Raw genomic sequence first — 17,157 nt, 5'->3', positions numbered from 1 at the left:
TTCAGCTCTAAAAAATTGCACATAGCAGTTGTCTCAACTTCTTTCTTCAAGCAGGTGTGGGTGCTCTCCTGGGGTAGGGCTGCGTGGTGGGAAGGTGTCCCACGTGAGCATGGATGGGATGTGCAGGACCTATCACAGGCAGATGTAACAGGCTGTGGCATCTGTTTAACCAGCAGTTTCCAGACATTTTGTAAGTATCATCATACTCAAGATTTCTCAAGAATCACTACCTATGCCTAGTTTTCAGCAAGGGTCTAACCGAAAACATGATTTAATATGATTATGGGGACCAGTCAATGGGTCATTTACCTTGGCTTGAGGACCACAGTCTAGGACTGCTGGTGTGCAACACTGCAATTCTGCTGAACTATTTTCAAATTCTGGTGGTTATTCAGAGTTACCGAACACTTACTTCATTTCAATTTAACCCGACTCAGCTGAGTTTTGCTAAAAGCATGAACTGTCACTGTTAGTCTAAATTATACTGAGTTTAGGGGTCTGTCACTAGAACAATAGATCCAGGCATAGACACTGCAACTGGTTTTAATCTGTAGAGAGTTGATCTGGTTCCAACAACATTCTGCAAACACCATCAGACACAATCAGCTGAAAACTGCTTCAAGCTACACAGCAGACATGTCATCCAGGTACCATGGAGTGTTACTTCCCATATGCTGCCAGAGCACAGAAATGGGGTTATGACAAGAGAAGAACAGATTCAGTCTGAAATCTCAGTGTAATTAATTCACTTGCCCTTAAGAATCATTATAAGAAATTTCTATCGCAAAGCCAGCAAACCCACCAGAACCAGCCATGGTGTTGTTGCCAGTACAGCACGTTAGACCTTGCAAAGAATTAATATAAGCTCTGTCAGCTATCAAAAATCCCAGCCTTTGCATGATCAAGGGTCTAACTGGCAAACTGGTTGAAATTTGTATGCTGTGCTCAGGCAGCTGATACAGCAACTCAGGGAACACTTAAAACATCCACAATGGATGTACATTTTCTTTCCTAACCAGTCATGGAGAACTTTGCCCTAAATAGCTCCATTGCTTTTGCTTACCACTGCCACTGGCATTACGGTTGCCTTTACGAAGCATTTTCCTCACTTGTGATGCTGCCGACCATTTCCATCCAAGCTCAGGGCCATATTCTGCCATCACTTTCACACTGCATATCTCAGGATTTAAAATTAGGCAAGTAACGAGTCTCTGCCATGTAATTTACATCTAATCAGTATTCTGCTCTTCTGCTGCTCATCTCGAAGGGTGTCTACGAGAAGGGTGGGCAGCATGCAGAGAGGACTGCGATTCATTTGGAAAACTAACCCCTCTTAATGCATGGATTCGTGCTGGAGGAGCACACACACCAGCTTTGCCAACCATGTCATGCTGTAAACCTTCCCCGAGGGGTTGAGCCAAGTCCACCCAGCAAGGCAGGTGCTGGAGAGGTGAGGCTCAGGTCTAGAAATGGCACAAAGGAACTGCTCACACCCACTATACCCAAACAAATCACTCCACTCCTGTATAACCCTTGCAGTTACACAGACACAGAAGGTGCGAGGGATTATTCCACCCAAATTACAAGGCACTTATTGCTCCTTTCCCCTTCTCCCCAGGGCTTACACAAGCCAAGTAGCAGTGGAAGCGCTCCCAGCAGAGCTCCTTTTCCTCCATACGCGCGCAAAGCCTCCGTTCATGCCGGCGAGGCATCGCTGACACAAAAGAGACAAACTGCCATCAACACCTTCCTCCCTGGTGCCGCCCATGCAGTTTGGCACCTTTGTGCCTTGTTTAAATGGTTATGAAGAGTTTAAGTATTTATTACCACGAATTTCCTAACTGCTGGTACCAAAAGGCAGAGTGGTACCACCCAATAGCACTGAAGGTATCGAGGCTGTGTCCATTTGAAACAGGGAGAGAGGGGTAGGAGAGGGCACAAGATCAGGAGGAGGAGGAGGTTACTCTGCAAAGCAAGCAGAGAGGAGACAGGGCTGCAACAGAAGATGCTACAGGTAAAGGACAGAGACAAGGGATCAGAAATAAAATATTCAGTTATTCATCCAAATGTATAGCCTTGACCTCCTGGCACTGTCATGGACTGACCAGACCATTATATCCCAAAGGGACTTTATGCTTTGGACTCCATGTCTCAGCTCTGCTGCAGGCAGGAGCCTGGTGTGGATGAGCGAGCTCCTGAAAGAGGGGCTGCTCCTTGTCCATTCTCTACATAACAGAGCCAGCTCACCTTCCTGTGGGGGTTATTTTCTGTCTGTGGTTTAGCAGAGTTCAGAGCATCCTGGACATCAACACCTTTACTGCCAATCCCTGCTCGTATCAGCACCCATCCTTTGCATTGCATGAAAAGCAAATGACAAACATACGGACAGCAAAGTATTTTTATTCCATCTTTATTGCCTGCTGACATGTTCAATATGCTCAAACTACATCTGAGGGACTGCATAGAGAGTGTTTCTTGTTTATATTTGATGTACGGCAGAACACTTTACATTGCACCAAATGTTGAGCAAACGGTAACATAACAGAGAAGCTGCAGTGGCAGCTGGAATTTCTGAGGTGGGCTAGAGAGACTCTCTGGGGGCAAAAGTCTGCTCATCTTATTCAAATGAATTGCTTTTCTGGCCAAATTCTGCTCTGATATGCCAACTGACGAATACAGACCTAGTAACATGAGAAAACATGGAATAACTCTGAGAGCTTCGATTCCACAGCAAGCTGAAGAATATATAGCAGCTGAAAACTAGAGAAGCAAATGCAACCACACTGAATGGTCAAAGGAAAGGCTCCTTAAGAGAGACAAGGGAACCCACATCCAAACCTGCAAACCCTTGCACAGAAGAATGTCAACAGATTTACTTATGGGAGAAACCGTGTCAGGAAAGATGATTCTCTGCTTTGGAGAATCCTTGTTCACAGGAAAAAAAAAATTGAGAACTTGATCTAAAAGGACTGAATTGTCTTTCAGGGAAAAGCAATACCGGTTGCTCTACAGGTAATCACAGAGTGCCACAGCACTTCTAACTTCATTTCAGAACATAATAAAGGAAACATACAGAGAAAAGCAATCCTTCAGTCTCTGCCAAAGAACAGGGTCAGTGCATAATGTCTCCAAAAGGAAAGAGGGATGAAGGCATCTCCTGTGGCTGCTCTACACTAACTTGCCCATCTCTGTGGTCATTTTGACCCCATGTGGAGTCCAAAATGAGCACTTAACCTGTCCCTGCTGATCACATTTGTTTATTGGACTAGGTACTCAACAGGTTTCTCCAAATAGCCTCCTACTTATTTGGGTCACGCATATCATAAATCCCCTTTACTTCCCAAGGATGGGTTTTCTTATCTGCCCCACAATTTAGTGCTATGGAAGCCAGCAGTGATGGACAAATGGGGAATGAATGCAATTAAGTTTCCTACTGAGACAGCTGAACTTGGAGCAATAATTAACACAAACCAAACTAGCCAGTTTACAGTAGGTGATTTAGGACCAGAGAAGCCAGCTGTGTAAGGTGAAGATGGACTGCCTGGACTCCTGCCCTTACCAGCACAGGACAGCCAGCACACAAGCACGCTCCATGCCACCTGTGGAGCCAGGTGCACCTGGTTTACACCATCTCTGTTCTTACATAGAGGTGAAATCCCTGCTCCTCTGCAGCAGACCTGCCATCTGCTTCAGTAGCAGCAGGATTTCACCCTTTGACTTGATCACTTTAGGTCTGTGCTGGCACAAGATCTCAGTTGGATCCCATGTTATTTCATCAGAGCATTTCTGTGTTGCTTTCATACAGGACTCTGTACAAAGTTTTTATATCTCACAGTTGGAGACAACATAGCCTGGGAGTCTAGAGAGAATGAAGAGAGAGATGGACCCAAGAGGACTCCGTGGCTTTCTCAGGTTGGTGTGAGATGGATCACTCACACTGGGGCCACACGCAGTGGTTTCAGCTGCCACTGGAAGGTGAGGGAAGATCTAACACACAAAGTATTGATCAGATCTTTTTAGGTCACAGAGGACATCTATCTGTTTCCTTGAAATTCTTAATCATGGTCAAATACACAGGTCTACTGAAACTGGGGGGGGGCAGAAAGTGAAAGAAAGAAAAAAGGGGAAAAGGAAGACACTGCAAAATGATCAATGAGAGCTGTAGACAATGAGAAGCAATAATAAATGTGAAGGCAAGATAAACATCAAGAACAATATGCTGACTGATGTAGCCAGTGATGAAACTTCTGTAGATTTGAGTGGGCTCCAAATTTAACCTGGAGGCTCAGAAAAGAGCATCTACACCCAAGAACCTCCAGCCAAGACAGACTGAGCTTCCTCCTCACCTCATTAATTCCTCACTAAAATTGAATCACCATTTCATCAAGCATTCAGGAGCATCTGGAAACTCACAGCTGGGATATCCTTGAGAACGTGTATATGCTTAGAAAAAAATCCATGACTTAACACACACCCTACAGAGAACCACAGCTCAGCATCAATCACAAGGCACCAAAAATCACCAGAGGAATGACTTAAATATTTCATGTTGTGATTTAAGATCACTTCTAGTTACATCTGTTACCTGGACCAGGACAAAGAATCGTTTCTTCCATCTCTTCCAAACATTTTTTCCAATGGCCCATAAATACCTAGGAGAAAAGAACAGGTGAATTCATTACACAAGTAACTATCTGTTGTTCTCTTGTTTTTCAGTGTATTTTCTTTACACCTAGAAAATGAAGTTATTGCATGAGCAGGAGTAATTACAAGACTCTCAAGCCCAGCAGCATTCACAAATGTGTTTATTTCTAGCCTGAACAAATATCCTGTAAAGAAAGTGACACAAAAAGCTTCTAAAGACTCGACATTACACAGTATTAATTCTCTCTTTCCCTTTGTCTTTCTCAACTTGCTCATAATTTGAAGCACTTTGATGCCAGGGAATAGATACAACATGGTGAGATGGGCAAAGACTACATTTGCAACGGAAGAATTAAGGGAGAGAAATCCCTAATGTTAATTTAAGACTTCACAAAACCATTTGGCTGAGGGGAGCTGCCAAACAGAGGGATACTTTCTACATCAAACCCACTGCTCAGGATCCCAGTATCCACTGGACTGACTAAACAGGACACTTTATTGAACAGCTGAATTCCTAGAAATTGATTTGCTACAGATTATTCAAGCAAACTGAATAATTTCTCAGCAGGAGTGAATCTACTGTTTTCTAGAAAGGAAGAATTAACTTTTAAAATTAATGTCAAAATAAGCATTTAATCTCTATGATGAAGTGGCCACTGTGACACAGACAATGGCAAAACTAGTGGCAGCACCACGCTAATAATAAACACAAGGATATTATTCAGCATTAATATGTTTTATGTATCATTAAATTACTTTTTTTCTGGCTCAAGAAATAGAAAAACACTTCATTTTGGTTATGGTAGGGGTTCCTTATACCAGAAGAGATCCAGCATACTCTTGATGAACGTTTAAGCCACAAAATTCCAAGTGATGCTGATGTGGGCACTGAGTCCTTGGTTAGCCCAAGAATAGGGTAATAATTGTCCTTTTTGCTATTGCTGCTAATATCAACAGAAAGACAATCTCAGTTCTGGCAGCAAGCTGATGTTATAAACCTCAAAGTTTTAAGCAGCATTATACAAATCAAATGTTAGTTGAAGAAAGCTTGAGAATGGCCCTGCTGTCATGTGCAGTCAAGGAAACAAGCAGGACAGGGAATCTGTCTTCTCTGGCTTTTGGTGCCTGTGATCATGGTGGAAAAATTAAGCTTCACACGTGGCTATTGGTTCTGATCTCATCAGCAGAGAAGACAGGACGAAGAAGAATTAAAGAGGATGAGGGATCTAAACCACAACTAATGGATTGAATCTAACAAAATGCTATGAAAATAAAAATGAAATGACGTCATTTTCATAGCACCAAAAACATACTGGAGAAAGAGTTAATCCAAACAATGACTTTCCTGAACATTTTCAATTTTTTATCACATCCTGAGCTCTGAAGAACAAAGAGAGGGAAGCCTTGCCAATGGCCTTAGCTAGACCTTCCCAAGGATGATCTTTGTAACTGTACGAAGGTAGAAGCAGTCAGGGATCTCTTTGGCCCCAGAGACTCTCACACTGACTCCTGGAGGGAAGAGGTTTCTCTTTTAACCTTCCAGATCATTAGTCCTGCTCCAGGCAACTGCTATTTAATTGTGTTGTATATCTCAGTATAAATAATGGCGACCACACTGGGGTTTATTTCAAGCAGAACATGCACTGCACGTGTGGTTCTGAGCAGCCAATACAAGAAAACAAAGACTAACTTAGAAAATTATATTATTCTCAGCAAGAGAGTTGGGCAGTTCACCTATTATTTCTTCACAGGGAAAAGCATAACTAGCAATTTCCTGATGAATACTGTTTAAAATTTAAACTGTTTAGCTCATTCGGATTAAAAAAGACTATGCTAAGAATATGGAAAGTGCACTAAAAAGGACTGAACTAATGCCATTTTTATATTTATCTTTCTCTTTCACCTCCTGTGAACTTGAGAAAAAGAGTTTCTCTTTCAGAATCTTAAAAAAAAGAGAAATTTCCTAATGCACACTCAAAACAAAATGAGTTCAGACAGAGACAAGTGTTTACCCAGAATGCTTCATGTTCTGAGGCTTATCCATTCGCACGGCAAGCTTGATCTTCAGGTCTTGATCTGGGCAGTTTTTGGAAACAGTCATTTTGTGCCACTCTGACTGCTTTGGGCTATTAGGAGTAGGATGCAGAACAACCTGTAAGAATTAAAACCAACAATGTTAAAGAGAAAAATTATTCACAAAACGGGGTTTAATGGGGAACAGAAACACATCAGATGAGCTATTTTTGACCTACAAGTCAGTCTGGATATGTCTATTCACATCAGTGAGGATGGACAGCTTTTTACTGCTTTCTTATTATTTTGGAATTAGGTCATGTATTCTTTGGTTCCTCTATCAGCTCATGGAGCTGTGCAGACAGAACCTCATTATCAGCTCCTGTCATTTATGGAAAGATTGTGGTAAACGAATTTGCAACTGTCCAGGTAAATCAGTCTAGACATGATGGTGGACTGATGTGATTAGCAAAGCAGCGACAAGTTTTTTTGCTGAGATTGCCCACTGCAATGTCCCACTTTCAGACTTGTACAACCTGGACAACCTCCAGCCTCCCTGATACCTCCCACGTGAGGTGTGCTGTTTTCAGGGCTCAAAAACCTCTACCTACAATGGTTCATCTACTGCTATTATCAAGTTGTGAGAAAGCTGGCTTGATTATTTACTGCGATGACTGGATAAAGTAGGCAACAGATAGGCTGCTGTGTCTGACTGTGCTATGACAGCAAATCAAATCTGCAGTGAGGAAATTATGGGAGGGTCTCCAGCAGGGGCACATCAGTGCAACACCACTGCAGATGAATACCAGTGCAAGTGCTTGGCTCAAAGTAACTGAAAGGCTGCAAGAGGTGAATAATCTTTCCTGATCATAGCTGTGCTTTTCTCACTCATTCATCACCACTGCTAAGCTGAGCAGCTCTCTCAGAGAGTAAGGTACAGAGTATTCTCCCAGAACTAAACCACACCGACCATCTTCTTCTGGTGTTTTCATATGTGTCCTTTTAGGTGGTCTAACCTTCTTCCTCCTCCACCTATTGTCCTTCTGATGCTTTCACTCTCAGAGGTCTTTCACTCTCAGAGGTGACTTTGCCTGGCACAAATTCATTCAAGTTTCCGCTCCTATGTAGTGAGATGAATCTCCTTTAAATCCATCAACCATTATGCATGCCAATTGTTTTACAAATGGCAGTGTTCATCCTCGTTAAATGATGTGCTGCCATCACTCATTCCTTGCTCATGCTTTGTCCATGCTCCTGCCAAGCTTCTGCCCAGACTATAATCTTGTATTCCTCTGCTCTTCAACTTTACTGCTGATGCAACAACCTAGGGGCTGTTTTCCACTAAAATATCCTTGACACTATTACCCTCTGATGAATAACTCTAAAACTTACTTTATTGCCTCCTCTAAAGCCTGAGGTAAATATCAGTAGATTCTCAAGTTCACCCTTATTCATTAATGTTATTTATCACTTCTTTTATTGAATTGCTTTCTCTGGCAGGAATCTGAAGCTGATATTAGTCACATAGATAACTGAGCATAACCACTCTGTACTGCATCACTCTTGGAAAAAAATACATTTAAGCAAATTCTGAAGATGAGAAGCGAGTTCTCCATATGGGGTGGGGGGTGTTGGAAACATTATGGACCCAAACTGAGCAGTATCCAAGGAATCCCACTTCAAGGCAGGTCATGCAAGCACATACACTTGAGCTAAACCGCACCTCTCAGCGAGGCAGCAGCCACTCAAGGTGTTTGGAATGCTCTCCACTTTGATTTCTAACTCTTTTTCATCAGAAGGCACATAAACTTTCCTCAGTGGTGTTGTAATTCACAGCTCTTCCCCTCCTTCCTCTCAGTAGATGAAGTATTGGCATGGCTGAAATCCATGGGAGCCCTGCCACTGGCTTCAATAGGGCCAGGATGTATTCCCATGCCTTTAGCTGCCCATCCAGCAGGCTGTAAGGCTTGGGAGCATTTTTCAGCTCCTTTGGATAAAAGTGGTGAGCTGAGGATTGGCGGCCGGTTGCCAATTTAACGCTCGCAATAGAAAGTGGGCATTGTACCCGCCTGGCAGAGCACAAAGCCACTGCTCAAAGGGCGCCTGAGCAGGGGTGTTTTGTGTATAAAACCTGCTTCCCTTCTCTCTCCATCCAGACAGGTTCCTGCCCACTCCAACAGCTAAACCAGGGGCTTAACACGTTCCCGGTTTCATTGTTACATTAAAGAAGAAATCTTGATGCAGCCTGAGCAGACACGCGTCATCTCTCGGCCGCTCCGGGCACACTGAGCATCCCTTTGAAGTTTGGCCGACTGAAAGCACTGGTGGCCACGGGCCAGGGGGAGTCACTGCCAGCTCCCCACACTTGCCACTGCTGGCCCATGTCCTCTGGCCCACAGAAACTCAGAGCTGAGGGATGTTTTCCTGCTGGACCAGGAATGAAAGCATATTGGTAGGGCTTGCTCATCAGCATTTCAGGGCAAGGGGGGTTGCTTTGGGGCCTGACATCTTTCTCAGAACAACATGCACAGTTAATTGCTTCCCGAGACCAGCAAAGTCAGCAATGTTCATGGCTGCCAGTGGAAACAAGACTTACAAAGCAAGTGGGTCTGCACCGGGTGTAACCACTCAGGGGAAAATCCCTGAATGGCATCGTGGCTGGCTGGGTGAAAAGCTCTGCTCAGCATGCCACAGCGGATAAAGGCAGGGTGCCAGGCTGTTTGAAGTAGGAGGTTTTGAAAATAATCCTGAAAATATTATGATGCTGTGCAGCAAAAACAACTGTAGGTCTTCAGCTGGAGTATTGCAGCCTACTGGGGTCATCCTCCTTGTCAAAAAAAGGAGGAGGACAGGATAACGGGAAGGGTCAAGGTGTGGATGAGGAAAGCCTGAAGGGGCTGTGACACTCTTAAAAGAGAAGAACAAAGGATGCTACAGAAATGTGAAAACACAAACAGTTGAAGTGAGCATGGATTATATGAGACAAGATTGCATGCACTGCTCTGCGCTATAAAGTTATAAATTAAACCAACAGCTCAGTAGGACCTGGAAGAATGTTTGGCATTTTTATGAACAGAATTAATATAAACCCATGTTAATTAGGCAAAATGTTGTTGTATAGACAGACTCTCTTGTGTCAAGACACAAATAGCCATGGAGGTAGCAAGAAACATCCCAACAGGTTAGTCCATAATTGGAAATATTGCACTTGGGCTTGCCACAGGATCGGTGGCTTTCCTGGCCATGGATTTCTTGGACATAGCCATGTACACAGAGTGGTGAGCAAGGTGTGCTGCAGAGATAGGCAGACAGAGCCCAGGCTGTTCCAGGTCGTGTTGAGCCCTCTTACCCTGAACTGATTTTCATGGGGTCTTTAACATTCTGATCTCTCAGCCTGAGAAGCTGAGGAAGGCATAACAGGGAGTTTGCTGTCACTTATGCCTGAGGCCAACACAAATTATACAGCTGGAAAAAATCCATGGAGACAACTGAAATGTCCCAAAGCCACAGATATTCTGGAGCTGTGGGCTGTAGCGACGAAGGGCCACCAGTCCCAGGGCACTGGTTTAGGGGCCACAGGCGCGGGGCAGAGATGGGGTGGGAAGGTTTGCTCTGTGGCCAGTAACCTGCGAATCTGAGCTCTTTGCTATAACACTATTGAGGGGAGCAATGAAACCCCATGTTTCACTCCCCAGTCCAGCCCCACAGAAGCCACCAGTTTGACCTCCATCCCCAGGGAACCCAGGGTTCCAAACCTTTAGCAGTGAGTACTGCAGTCAGTGCTTTCAAAAGCTCAGACTGTGCACCGGCTGCTCAGCAGATAGGAGAGCAGCTTAACACTCCCTTGCCAAACTTAAATCCCCTCTTTTTGCTTCAGCATAATCCCCTTTTCTGCCTCAGGAATGTCCATTTCCGTAAGCAACTTCTAAGGCTTTCCGGACTGCCAATATCACACACAAGATCCTCTGCCTTTGCTCAGAGCAGGCACAGCCAGCTGAAATGCTGCCATTAAAAACTCACAACAAAGACAGCATGCGAGATGCACTCCTTTCCAGCAGTGCAGAGCTTGCTTTCTTCCCCCCTCCTGAAGCTTGGCAAAAAAGCAGAGCATGTTGTGCTCCAAAGATATTTCCGTACAGGAGAGATTTCTCTAGAAAAGCAGGGCCAGAAGGAAACATTATTAAACTCAAAATCGCCTTACCCTCCCAAGCTCTTTGTCCTCCAGAGCCAGCACTCCTGTGCTCTCCGTGAACAGCTTCACCTTCACTGCAGGAAGCGCGTGGGTTGTCGTGAAGTCTCCCTGGGTGCCCCAGCTGTGAAAAGAAAGACAAGAGAGATGTTCAGCTCAGCTGCAGGTCAGCACTAACACCGCTTGGGTGTGCAATGGTTAATCCAAAATGTCCTGTCTGACACAAGCTGAAGTGGTTGGGTTGTGTGAGTGACAAAGGCATTAATTATCTTCCTTGGGAAATGTGGGACAGATGTTTGGAAAACCCATGATGATTCTTGAGGGGGAAAAAAAGAGCATTTGGGAGCAGCATGAAAACAAATTTAAGAGAACTTTCTTATTAGAAAGAACAATATGTCTCCTGCAGCGCCAGCCTGTGCAGTCACAAGAGAAGTTGAGGACTGAAGACATCTGCACCCGGGATGTCTGTAATCATTCAGGCCTCTGTTCTTCTCGTGGCCAATTAACCTCTACTTTCCAGACTGATAGCGAGGTTTGGGTTTTTTTGAAGAAACTGTAATTTAACCTAGGTCCTCTTCCAAGTCTCAGCCCAGGCCCAGTTTAAATTCAAGCTGTTATGTCTGGAGTAATCCTAGTTTGCTGGAGCTGTGGAGCAGGACACCAGCTCCTTATGGATGGGATGGCAGTGGCCAGGAAGATGAAACCTCTACAACTACGCAATGAACTGAGACCACTGCCTACTATTTGTACTCCATGAGTCATTCCATGGCTTGGAAAGGAGTGTTATGGAGGCAGAATGACCCACGGTGTGTGAAAATGCCCTCTAGACATGTATGTCTCTAAAGGAAACCTCCAAGCTTCTGCAGTCAGAAGTTGTCCAAGTGCACAAAGAACATGAACGCATTCCATGTGGGACCCTGCCAGGACGGTGTTATGAGCAACACCTGTGAGTGATGTGGTGGAACACACACTGCAACCCAGAGTGCTGCAAGTCAGATGAGAGATTATGCCATACCTCACTAACAACACTTCTATTTGCCCTCACTCTATTAATGACACATTCTGTGCTCCAGAAGTATCAATTTATGCTTTGCTCTCCATTGAGCAAATCTTGTCCAACTGAGCTCAGCAGATGAGCATGTTCAGTGAAGAGCTGATTAACAAACTCAGCTTCTTTATCAGCTCTGCTCTAAAGTTTTCTCTCCTGGTGCCACTGATCCACGTTTCATCTTTTATGATGATGCATCAAACTGCCACCAGTGTCAGAGAGCAGAGCTTTGGCATAAATTACCTACAGCACCACAGGTCCAGTCAAGTCCTCTATAATATATCTTTTTCATGTGTGAGCCATCAGCTACATAATAACTGTTTTAAGCATAAGAACCAAGAAACAACTTTATTTTCTAATCACGGTTTAGGTCACAGATTATGTTTTCTCTCTTAAAAAACTGCGCCGTCACCAGGAGGGAAAGCAGGGAGATAATCTTGCTTTGGGTAAGAGGCAAAAGTAAGAAAATATCCAACCTTACGCTGTGTACTTTGACAGCATCTGCTTTATAGAACTCATATCGCTGTTTACTATTAAAAAGCTCTTATTTGCTGAAGCATTCCCAGACCATATGTTATCAACAAATGTTACTAACCAAATACAAACAGTAATTTTCATTAGGTTTCCTTCATGAGAACAACATTAACCACAAAGGGAATAAATGTTTCAAATGACAGTAAACATACATAGCAAACCCTTGACAACACTGTGGCGCTGACACATTCATACCCCCAAAAGCCCTGAAAAGATCTGCACCAGCCAATGGAGACCATCAGAAGTTGGGTTTTGTGCTGGTTGGAGCCTGTGGTGATGTCATTAGTTGCCATAGTGATGTTCAGCATAAGGCCATAATTCATGTCACTGAAATATCATTTGTATTCAATCTAAGTACCCAGTTTATCTGGGCTGTGTATTACGTTATTGTTGAGAAAATTAGCTCTGGATGGTAGCTAGGTATTAGGATCTTCTGAGGGACTAACAATGTAGTGGTTTAATTTCCATATTTAATCGCTAAGCAGGTTATCACTGCAGGAGTTAATTTGTTGGGAAAGTGCCTTGGGACTCATTCTGGACAAATCTCATGAAGTAGCCATGCTATCTTGTACCCTATCACAGAGTTTGTGCTGATGCTCCAAAGCAATAAAACTTTTGCAGATGAGGACAAATAAATGTCATTCTGGCCAAAAGGAGATTTACATGCACACATATATATATATATGTTTGTGTATATACACATGTCACAAAAAAAGAAGCACACAAGCAGAAAAATCCTGAGAGTACTTTTTCAGTCAAGACCATATCAACTACCTGAATCCCACCTGAACCCCTCAGCCCAGCATTTCTTACTGCCCAGTGCATTCCAAAGCCTGGAACTGATCAAGAAATGCTGCTGTGCACAGGGACTTTACTAGAATCACCGACCTGTTTATGGCATCTCTGCTGTTCCAGTGGTATCACTGGGATCTGCTTGTGTCTCCAGGGTTTCTGCTTAGGCATCAAACTTAGGATGAGCAGCTAAACTCTTCTGGCTGCAAAGAGGTACTAATTTGACAAATGTTGGCCCTTTTACAAGCAAAATAAGGAGATCATCTCTGTGGCCTTTGTGTCTACAGATTCACCTAGAGGTGCCATCACAGTTATTGACCAAAGAGCCCAAAGCACTGAGAATTTTTCCTGAATGAAACATAAAATGACACATATCCAGAGGATATGAGTGGATAACAAGGAACAAAGGTCAGCTCTTGTTTCCCATTACCTCAATGGGCTCATTTAACACGAAGCACCTAAAGGATGGGCTCACCTGTCTGATTTCAGGAACATTTGGGAGCTCTCACAAGCACTGTCCTCCCTGCCACATGAGGGACAGTGATGCCATTGCCAATGCAGGTGCCAGACTGCTCTGACCAAGCTGCTGTCAGCTGTCTCAAGTGACATGCTGCTGATCTGGCAAACCTTCAGCTTGATGCTACTCAGCCCTTCTGAACTTCTGGCCAAAATTGGTAAGACCAACTAGTCTGCTGATGCCACACCAAGCTCTTACCCTTTCCTGCAGAAACAACTGTCTTCATCCTATGGAACTGCACTGCTTTACATGCTGATCTTTGGCTGTGGCCTCTAAGGGCTACTAAAATGCAGACACAGCAACTACAAAATTAAATTACCACATAGCTAAAAAGACAAAAGCATTAAAACACCATGGGGCTGCTATGTTACAATGTGTGATTATCATACTACTTGGGATATGAATAAGGCTTGAGCAAAATCCCGTAAGCATCCCTGCTTGAGTCCTGACTGCACTCATGTATCACATGAAAGCAGGCAGGAGGTTCTCTGACTCCAGCTGCTTTTCTCCATGATATCCCACTTATGTGGCCTAATCCTTAACTTTCTCAGCTGTCCTTTAGAGACACTGACTTAGTAATTTCTGTTCAACTTTAGCATGTAAGTTCCTCCACAGGAAATTTTAGCACCCATGACCTTCCTAAAAGTGAACATACACATTTAATACCCAGGAAAATGCATTAAATTTTCTTCATTTGTATACTGTGGTCTCCAGCAAGTCTGCTTAACTCTTGCCTAATTTGAAACATCACTCTTCTTCCATCATTGCTCTTGTAACTTGATGTAGCCAGAACACTGAGGCCTGTGATTTCTATAAATAAAGAACAAGTACAACTGGGTTATATTGCTGGGCCATGAACCAGCCCTGCTAACCAGCTCAGCCTGTCAGTGGGCTAACACAAGAGCAGCTGGAAAGCCATGTGCTTTCCACAGGGTTGACTTTTAAACATGATCCATGACCAGTTCTCATGGGCTTCAAAACTGCCAGAGGATACCTTTTATCCCTCTCCAGATATATTTATTGAAATGGGTTTGGTTGCCAGTTTGCATGAAACAAAAGTGAAAAAATCAGAAAATGAAAGTAAAAATGTTTCCTAAAGGAGAGCTACACTCTTCCCTCAGTGGGTTCAGTCCAGGTGTGCACTACAGTCAATGCACACAGCAGTCTCCTGGGACAGATGGTCTCTGCTGAAGATGATGCCCTTCTGCCTTGTTCCCACAAATTCACCACTTAAGTAAAAAAGTCTTGCAGAATAACATTCCTAAATGTTGGTCAGATTTGCACCTGCTTGGTATAGTTTTTCCAGTCTAATTGACTCAGCAGCAGTGCCTGTCCCCTCCCAGGCCAGGAACATGTCCTTGGGAAGGCAGAACACAGCAAGCAGCTGCTTCCATCCCTGCAGGGGCACAGCCACTGAAACCTGCAGCAGCATCCCTCACCCTCCTGCACAGCCAGCTGGCTGTGTGCAGGGGTATGTAGGTCCAGCTGAAAGGCCTTTAATAAATGTGACCATGTCTTGGACAATATTTGCAAGGCCAGCTTAACCTCACTCGCTCTTCTCTGCTGCCAGAGTGGGATCCCATGAGAACAAGACCAGCTGGTCTGGCTGCCTCCCTCCCTGTGCACTGCTGGTACTGGTAGGAGAGTCACGCACTTCTCTTCATCCTCATTCCTCATCTTGTCCCTCCTGGCACTCACACCAGCATGTCTGTGTCCCTCCTGGTGTATTTATGGTTTGGTCCCCAAACTGAGCCAGCTGTTAAAGGGAAGCTCATCGCAAGGGTGGCACAGACATCAGCCTGACAGACACTGCCTGTGCTTTGAGGAAATACAGGTCAGCAAAGTCACCTTTTGCTTAGTGACTGCTTCACGTGGTGTGATGCTTTTAACCCAGCCTTGGTTTTTCAGCTTACTGCAGTGCCTGGCCACGGTGCCTGCCGGAACTGGATCCTGCTCTGACGATGGAATGTTCCCATCCCGCTTCATTGCTGGGAGACTGAAATCCTACACACAGTCTCAACTTAGTTCTTCCAGAAATCCTGTCTAGCAAATGACGGCTTTATTTCTTTAGCACACTCCTTTCCTCCCAGAAGAGATCTTTGCAGGAAACATCCTTAAATCTTAGGCCATAAATCATGTATGCCCACAGCTTGAGCACTGGGAAAAACAGAGTTATAGCAGAAGCATGCCAGGCACTGAGCTAACCTACCTTCATGCAGCTGATGGAGTAGTGCACCTTTTCCTCTAATGTAATGGTAAGGTGTATTTCTTTTTTACATGTTTCTAGAGACACAAGCAAGGAGGAAAATAAATGGTCTTAAAACATGTTTAACAGTACATGAAGAAGCACACAGGAAAGCTTTTTGCTATATTCTCTAATGCTTTACATATACCAGCCATTCAAAAACATCAATTAGAGGCTGACCACCACCATTACCAGTGATCTTTTTGAACTTCCCTTGCCCATACTCTGAGGCTGCAGTTCATTATAATCGAGTGCACACAGACTTAGCTCAACAGCAAAACCTGATGCAGGGATGGCATTAATCCCACCGGGATGAAAACATCCATTTTTAAAAATGAAAAGAGCAGTTGGGAACTTCTAGGAACACCATAAACTAGACAGCCCATGTGCTGACCTTTCACAAGCAGGTGCTGGGAGAGCAGACAGCTCGCTCCTTTTTGGGAGCAGTGTTGGTGAGGCACCAAACTGGCAGGGACGCGGCAGCACGGATGTGTCCATGACACGTGGCAGAGGCAGGCTCACACCTGCACCAGCTGGGTCACAAAGCCGTAAGAAACAGAAGTAGGGCATCCCAAGGCCTCTGGGAAAATATGTACTCTTTGCAACTCTCATGGGTAATGGCAATGGATAATATGTTTTTCGTTTGTGTCTTAGGGATTTGAAAAAACCCAAAAGCATAGAAGAATTCAGAATTTTAGGCTCTGCAAGAAAACCCACAGGCTGGGGTCACACAGCTAGAGACCTGTGGAGTGCAGCTCCACACACAACTCTGTTTCAGTGGGAGAATGCAATAAATCACTGCTAGTTTGGGGATGCTGGATTGGGGATAGCTACAAACTCGTTGGCAGCTTACTGCAGTAGAGCTACAAACCTCAATTGAGGTCAGCTGAATTCTTCTAGAAACATAATCCAGTGGGCAATACAGCATAAATATTGAAAGATAAAAAGGTTATTTAGTCAGAAACAAAACAAGGTGGTGAGTAAAGACACCAAACAAAGCAGGAAGCACTTGCTGCAGATGAAGCAAGGGAGGTGTTGGTTCCTCCCACCAACCACAGCCATCCATTGGCAAAATACCAAGCTATTTAATCCATTTGATGGGTTTTTTGGGACTGAGTTTGGATTTCACATGCTGTAGAGAGCCTCAAATGGATCTATGGCTCTGAGGAAAGGAT

General features: G+C 44.2%; 1 protein-coding gene across 20 annotated transcripts in view; it reads right to left on the bottom strand.

Moving 5' to 3' along the window:
* CADPS (calcium dependent secretion activator) overlaps window positions 1-17,157 on the bottom strand; it is a 210,835-nt gene that overhangs the window by 102,746 nt on the left and 90,932 nt on the right. For all 20 annotated transcript variants that reach the window (XM_025894702.2, XM_025894687.2, XM_025894706.2 and 17 more), the window contains exons 7-9: window positions 10,859-10,970; window positions 6,657-6,796; window positions 4,586-4,652 (exon numbers count right to left, since the gene is read on the bottom strand). In XM_025894702.2, the coding sequence (XP_025750487.1) occupies window positions 4,586-4,652; window positions 6,657-6,796; window positions 10,859-10,970 (319 nt within the window). The remainder of the gene's footprint in view (window positions 1-4,585; window positions 4,653-6,656; window positions 6,797-10,858; window positions 10,971-17,157) is intronic.

Source organism: Manacus vitellinus, unplaced genomic scaffold (assembly GCF_001715985.3).
Source record: "Manacus vitellinus isolate BGI_N305 unplaced genomic scaffold, ASM171598v3 scaffold_14_pilon, whole genome shotgun sequence".
In the NCBI taxonomy this organism is placed as follows: domain Eukaryota; kingdom Metazoa; phylum Chordata; class Aves; order Passeriformes; family Pipridae; genus Manacus; species Manacus vitellinus.
This window is presented reverse-complemented; position numbering and strand designations above follow the sequence as displayed.